Raw genomic sequence first — 7,936 nt, forward strand, 5'->3', positions numbered from 1 at the left:
TGCTCCTATAGTCCTATCACTCTATGAACTGATATTGTGAAGCCTGACGCTGAAAATTAAAGTGTGGTGCAATTTAATATCTCATATCTGCCTGTCTGCACTATGTACAATACTGATCATCGGTCCTTTTCGGGTCAAACCGAACTGACCGAATAAAAAACCGAAGACCGAACTGACGGTCTCTCAATCTTCAGGCAAAACTTCGGTTGCTGATATCAGAAAACCGAATTAAAAAAAAACCGAAAAACCCGAACCGAAATTTCGGTTAAGACCGAATGCCCAGCGTTGCTTCATAAGGCATCCATGCTCGTTGTTCTCTGGTTAGGCCTTCGTACAAGGTTTGGAAGAATCGGCTGACCTGATCTGCGTTACCTCCTGTGCCAGGCAGGACTATGGCAGCCTCACCAAAGTTCAGAGGAGGGCAAGTTGCCGATTCTTCTTCATCCAGTTCATGGTTCTCGGCTATATCCCTAGGGAAACGCTGTGCAAAGAGGTCGAACTCAAGGCGCTTGTGCATGTGAAGGCTGAGCCACATGTCAATGAACCACCAGGGACTCCCAAGTTGCCGATGGGCTGACCGAGCAGGAGTTTCTTAGCTACCTGGTGGAGGAGATGGTAGGCAGCGCCAAGCAGATATCGGCTAAGGGGAAATCGGCCACCATTAGCCAGCCTCTCTGCCGCCGATAGGTAAACAGAAGTCAGTCCTGCCGATCGGCCGCAGAATATGAATTTATCCAGCCACATGTTCAGAAAGGTAGTTTGCTCCTTTATATTGATGGGCCCCGTCTTACGATACTTCTGAATATACCCGGACCAGCCGCCGATGGCGCGGGTTTCCACTTTGGCGCTAGGCGCGGTGTCAAAAAAGTGGGTGCTATCGGCAGAAGATACGTCCAGGCCGGTGAGCATAACTACATCGGCAAGAGTGGGGGAAGCAGGGCCATGGCCGAAGACAAAGGCATTGAGCGTGTCTGACCAGAAGTATGATGCAGCTATCAGTAACGACTCGTTCCTATGCATATCGGCAATGGACAACCTGATACATTGGTCCAGTTTTCTCTCACCCCACTGGATTTAGTTTGAGTGCCTGACTCTCAAGAACCAATTCTTCCATCCTACGATGGGGCTGGGTCAGGAGCGGAAAGTGTCCCTCCACAGATCTAAGGAAAAGTTTTCGGCTCTGAAAGGGATCCTGTTTGTTTCTGCGTTAATCAAATCTGTGGGATCTGGATTCCCTAATGGACCAAGGCATTGGAGATGTGGCTGATCGGTAGGGATGATTAGTTTGTTGGACAGATCCTGTTGGTTTTAGGAGTGAAAAGAAGGATAAGAACAAAAAGAAAGGAAAAGAAAAAGGTGTTCAGTGAAAAAAAAAATTACGGATGAACAAGGATGCGAGAAAAAGCACAAGAGGTGGAATGAAGAACTAACCTCAGGAACGGTGAAGTTGATGGCCATCTCTTCACGAAGAGGATGATCGAGGGCTTCGGAGTTGGAGGAGAAAAGGCTTCGTTGGAGATCTCGGAGCTCTCGAACAGCGCCGCCGCCAGGAAAGTGGAGTAGGAGCTGTAGAATGATATGTTGGGGAAGGAGTACCCGAGAAGGAACTATTTATAGGACAAAACGGGCAAGGGCAAATCTGACTTATCTCTTCGCCATATCCGTGAAATCCGAGGGTATTTAGGTAGATATGGTAACTGTTCGTACGATAATCAAGGGATTGTGCAGGTGATTTGACAGGAAGCGGTCATTATCCATAGATATTTTACTGTGCGGGATCTCCTGGTCGGTCCATCGGCAGCGCCTTGTAACGGTAATATTGTCGATGGGCGAATAAAGTGGAGATAGCTGTTTGAGAGGATAAGATACTTTATTGAACAGGACGTCCTGATCGGTCCATCGGCAAATCTCTGTAACGGTAATACTGCCGATGAGCGATTAAAATGGAGGAATCAAACTGAGACTGTTCAGGTTGAGGTTGTCGGTTTCCAAATTGGGAGAATTAATTGCGGAAAGGCATCATTACTGCAGAGAATTTCGGAGCATTAATGATTTTATACTCCGAAATTGGGGAGCATGTGTTGACACCGTTTTTGGGCACGTGTCCATGATCGGTAGAAGGCAGGTTGGCGAGACAAGACGACAGTGCTTGGTCTACAGGATGAGTTGTCGATGAGGATGGTTGCCGATAGAGGGATGGCTGAACATAACTAAGTCCATAGGTGATGATGTGTTTGTACCGATGGCTACAACAGGAGAGTCTGCCGATGATGCGGAGGAGGAACTTAACGGTTGCCGATCGGTTTGTGGAGGTGTTCGAGTTTGTCACGGGAGGATAGTTTTATGTTTTCCTTAGTTATTTAGATCGTTTTGTATGCAGATTCTGTTTAATTTGAAATTTGAATTCTAGCGGTGTCTGGTTGTGGCTCTGCGAACAGGGTATAAATGTAGACCCTGAGGCTTTGTCAGGATCTATCAATCAATCAAACCTACGTTTTTACTCATATCCCAGCATCTACTTTTTTGACGACTTTGTCATACTTTTTCCTTTTCGTTACGAGTTCTTAGGAATTCGTCGACTTAAGCTCGACGTGTTCTCAAGATCCGCGTGAATACCTCTTGGCCGTGGCATCCAGGCGCATCGCTGTTGTCGGGACCAAAGTATTCGAGTTATGACCTTCGCCGATAGTAAGGTCAAATCGGCTGGCACGCCTTAACGTTTAAATCGGGTATTAGCCCTTTATGTTTGCAGATCAGCTTTTTGCATCAACACTGCCGATATGAGACTTAACCCGCTATTTAAAACATTGCTCTCAACCAGCAAAGGAACGGTGACACTGACCCAAATCACCAGTCAACAATACGACGTCCGTCAGTATTATACTTTTATTATCAAGCAGAATTATCATGAGATCAACACACTGACTAAAATTTAACATTGAATTCCCAATAAACCATTCAGGTGTACATTATTGCCACGGTGCGTGATAGTCACCAGTTATGCAGCAGAGCATAACAGCACTAACTAATTACAATCTGACCAGTTCATTCCATTCGTTCCACGATCGAAATCTCGAAACAAATAAATCAAACGCATCAGTTGTTGAGTTTGACTATATATATGCAGGATTTCAGTTGCAGCCATATGAGCAGCGCATGATCAGCAGCTAGCGATGCTTCCATCGATAGCGAGATGATGGCGAGTGGATGGCACCACCACCATGCCACTTCTTGTCGTTGTTCCGTGGCAGCTTCCGGCGGCGGACGCCGCTCCTGTCGACCCTTGGAGGAAGTGTCTTCTCCTCCTCCGGCGGATCTTGTATGAACCAATAGTCAAGGGGCCATGACGACAAGTCCCTCCGACGAATCATCCAGATGGGTTCAAAATCAAAGGAGTCGAAGAACCACGAGCGCGGAATGGGACGATTGGAACGCCGCCTGGCCTCCACGTATTTGTCCTTCCAGGTCGATCCGACACGGAGAGTCTCCTCGTCGGAGCTGTCGGCGTCGGGGAAGAACCACCACAGACGCCACCAGCCCCGGCGCTGGCGCGCAGGCAGGGCCTTGTACAAGGTCCTCCACAGCTGGTGGTCACGCTCAGCGACGAGCAGCCTCAGCTGGGAGCTAACGCACTCCACCCTCGCGAGGTCCTTGCCGTCGGTGAGCTTCTCCAAGACGGCTCCCTGGAGGTCGTCGGGCAGGGACGCGAAGCCGCTCAGCGGTAGGCCGTTCCTGCTGCACAGCTCGTGGAGGAGGCCCCAGCACACGCCGTCGGCGAGCGCCTTGCAGATCCGCGACGCCCAGGGCTCCACGCCGCCGAGGCTACGGGAGAGGAGCGGCCACACGGTGAGGAGATCCAGCCGCTCCATGTACGCGATCTCCGGCGTGTCGTCGTCGCCGTCCGCGGTGAGGAACACGAGGAGCGCGGCGTACCTCCCCTGCGCACACAGCATCAGCACGGCAGCGTCCGCGCCGTCGCGGTGCGCAAGGTCCGGCGCGGTGTACTGTCGGGAGAGGCAGAGCGAGCCTCCCCCCTTCTTGCGTGATTGCTTCTTCAGGAGGTGTCCCGACCGTGGCTGCGCGCCGTACGGCCGGAAACCGGCGAAGAGGAAGGCGGCGTGGAAGACCATGCCCAGCCGGCCGGCGATGTCCTCGGCGTCCCACTGCTCAGCGTCTACGAACTTCTTGAGGAGGCTCGCCATTGTAGCAGGGTTCTTGTCGCGATGGGTCGTTAGGAGCTAATGACGATGAAATTGGGTACTACAGTCCGAGGGGGTAATTACCTGCAAATTCCTCTAACTCAACTTAGCGGCTAAGCAATTGACTTGTTCTCAGTCAATGTGACACGTATACTGCTTATAATTTCATAATCCCTTAAATTAAGATCCATAGAGCTAATAGATACTTGCTAACAATTAGATTCTTGATCCAAAACGGATCTAGCTAATAGTTTAGTTAATTGTTAGTTGAATAACTTGCTAATAGTTATTTCACTAGGTTAATCAAACTAGTCAATAGTGACTACGGTTAGCTCAGCTAGCTAAAAGGTTAGTAGCTAATCCAAACAAAGATCTATCCAAGGATGTGAGATGCGTGACATTGTCACAAAACAAGTTACTTGTCTGTCCAAAAGTAAATTGCAAACGTGAAACAACATTTTTTTTCAAGACTAATAATAGACACTTTAACATCATGCACCGTCAGATGCCAGATTAGGACCTATGCCAAAAAAGCACTTCATAGACGGGCGTTCAGCTGCATCACAGACACGCCAGCGCACGTCGGCAATACGGTGTCTGTAATAAAGTTTATTACACACACATAAAACAAGTGTCTGTATTAAAAATACACTTACAGACACACGTAACCACATACGACTGTAATTAAAATAGAACGTACATCGGTAAAGTGCTTATATGCAAATGTGATTAAAATAGAACGCACAAAACAAACGAATAATGCACCATATATGCCGACCGCCCACTCCTTCCCTGCTCACTTTTCTTGTTCCTGACATCATTAAAAAAGCAAAGACATTTATTTTAAATTGCTATAGCTTTCAAACAACGTATTAATTTTTAATTCTGCATATAACTGTGTATTCTAGTGACGAAGCAAACAAAACTAGACCTAACTTGCGTATGTTTCAAAAAACATTTTTTTTCTTATAGCAATTTATGTATATTAACTTATGAAATACAGTATAACTTAGAACTTACAAGTTATAACTTATGCGCATAAGCTATACTCAATAACTTAAGAACACGAGTTGTATAAAATAACTTATGTACATAAATTGTGTTTGATAACTTTTGTACATAAGTTGTGTTCCATGACTTTTTTGTGTTTTCATGTTTTAGCATAAGTTATAAGTTAAATTGTTCCTATGCTTAATAACTTTTGTATTTTCAAGTTTTCGCATAAGTCATAAGTTAAGTATTTCTTTGTCTTTAATAACTTTTGCACATAAATTATATTCAATAGCTTTTGTGTTTCAAAGTTTTGAGATAAGTTATATGTTATAAGTTATATATTATAAGTTATATATTATAAGTTATACGTTATAAGTCATATGGTATAAGTTAATCGCTACTAAAAACATTTTTAGAGCATATGCAAGTGGGATCTAATTTTGTTCAACTCGTCGTGTAGAATACACTGATGTAGACGGAATTAAAAACGGATATATGGTTTAGAAGTTATAACATTTTTAAATAAATGTTTCCTTTTCCTGATGACATCAGCACTAACATCTTATCGTGGAAGTGCGCTAAAAAGTGCCGCTCGTTCCTACTATCCAAATGAGGTAACAGGTGGGAATTTTTCTTTTCCAAAAAACAAAATTAATGATGTCAGAAAATTATTCGTTGATCTCGGTTTGGGTGAATGTTCGCTCGTTAGTGCGGCCATCTTTGGATATAATCATATTTACATCAATCCACTTGTGTTGGCATGAATTAGAGTGGAACTTAAACTAAATTCCACCCTAACCGCCTAAGTTGTTTCATCAGGGTTGGCACAAAGTCATCACATAACGAAGCACAGGGGCTTTACATGAGTACATTCTGTCAGCGATGTTCAACTTGATAGTTAACTGGAAGTAATCTCAACTAGGTCAAGGAAGCTCCAAGTTTAATTGCTTAGCTTGACCATGGCTTTCAATATCCATATCTTGTCGATTCCCTTTGTCTACCTCTCGTTTCATCAAACTAAAAAAAATCAAAGATAATTCTTCATCTATAGAATCCATAGAGGGGGGCAAAAATAATATAAAAATAGACTACAGTAACATGAAGAAAGTAAATCTGAGGTGCATAGTAGTAAACCTCCTGAGTAGGATTTCACATGCCAAGCTATCTTTTTGGATGCAGCGAAGCAAAGTTAGGGCTGCTATCTGCGGTGATGAAAACACCCGTTACTTCCACGCCTGTGCTAATCAGAGGAGGCGCATGAATAGAATTCAAGTTATTGAGCATGATGGGCGCGAATACCATAATCATAATCAGAAAGCTGATATCCTACATGCATTCTACCACAATCTTGTGGGGTGTGTCCGAGAAACCAATTGGACTTTCCAGCTGAGCAGTTTGTACCCCGGTGGGCCTCTTCCTCTTGATGAACTTGGCAGCCCCTTCACAAGTGCGGAGATCAGGAAGGCTGTTCACTCTATGCGCTCTACTGCCAGCCCAGGGCCGGATGGTTTTGGCCCCTCGTTCTTCAAAGCAACATGGTCTGTCTCCTTCGCTAGCATGATTGATCTGTTTCAAGGTTTCCATGACCACACCGCGGATCTTGAACCCATCAACAGGTCCTACCTTATTCTCCTCCCCAAGAAGAATAATGCTCGAGAGGTGGGGGATTTCCGCCCCAGTGCTCTTCACAACACCACAATTAAGAGTCTTTCCAAAGTGCTCACTAACAGGCTCCGGCCGGTGATCCCTCTCTTGGTCAGCAGTGACCAAGCCGGTTTTATCCTCGGTCGCTGCATTGCTGAAAGTTTTGCTTATGCCACCAACCTCCTTCATTGCTGCTACCGTCGTAACGCTCCTACCCTAATTCTCAAGCTTGATTTCCATAAAGCTTTCGACCGTGTCAATTTGGATAGCCTAATCCTGTCAGCTTGTGTCGCTGGATTCACACCCTGCTTGTTACCGGTAAAACGTCGGTCCTCCTTAATGGGGTACCTAGGAGATGGATCAATTGCCGAAATGGGTTTCGCCAGGGAGATCCTTTATCCCCGTATCTCTTCATTATTGTTGTGGATGTTCTCCGTCGTCTGCTCCATCACCCTTCCCTTGCCACTGTTGGGTATTCTTAACATCATTACCAAAAGTAGACTAAGTTCTCTAAATCTAGTAACGGTGCCAAAAATACCAAACCTATCCCTCACACCACTTAAGCCAAGTTGTCATCCCCAGCATGGCATGAGAGACGCGGTATTGAAATATGCAATTGCTCTTCTAAATAAATAATGAATGGGATCTGCAAGCGCACAGATTAATACCGATGTAGCATTTTAACCGGGAAGTATTCCAGGTATCGTTATTTATATTTTTACCACTGGGAAGGGATTAGCAATCATCAATATTGATTACAGAATAGAATATGAGATTGAGTATCTATCATTGCATGTATAATTGAGAACACTTATCTAACTCTTTCATACAGGGATAAGTGTCACATAAAAGATATATGAAGTAATGAATAGTGACAAAGATAATTAATCTGATCAGCCACATATAAATATGATAAGCACCTCAATTAGATACTCTAGAAAGTCATTAGCATGGTATTAGAATGAACTACAAGAATATTCCCTAAGTTATTCTCAACTATATAGTCTAGCATTATCATAATTAGTGCAAGCATACTTAGCAATCATTGTGAGACAAGACTACGCCCATGCATAGTGATATTAGCAAGGTAAATGAGAAAC

General features: G+C 44.7%; 1 protein-coding gene across 1 annotated transcript; it reads right to left on the reverse strand.

The window, feature by feature from the left end:
* On the reverse strand, positions 2,923-4,311 carry LOC8083603. The gene has a single exon (XM_002467333.2). It carries the CDS (start codon positions 4,200-4,202, stop codon positions 3,168-3,170), a length of 1,035 nt encoding a protein of 344 aa, XP_002467378.1. The 5' UTR covers positions 4,203-4,311; the 3' UTR covers positions 2,923-3,167.

The sequence above is a fragment of the Sorghum bicolor genome, chromosome 1 (genome assembly GCF_000003195.3).
Source record: "Sorghum bicolor cultivar BTx623 chromosome 1, Sorghum_bicolor_NCBIv3, whole genome shotgun sequence".
Classification (NCBI taxonomy): Eukaryota; Viridiplantae; Streptophyta; class Magnoliopsida; order Poales; family Poaceae; genus Sorghum; species Sorghum bicolor.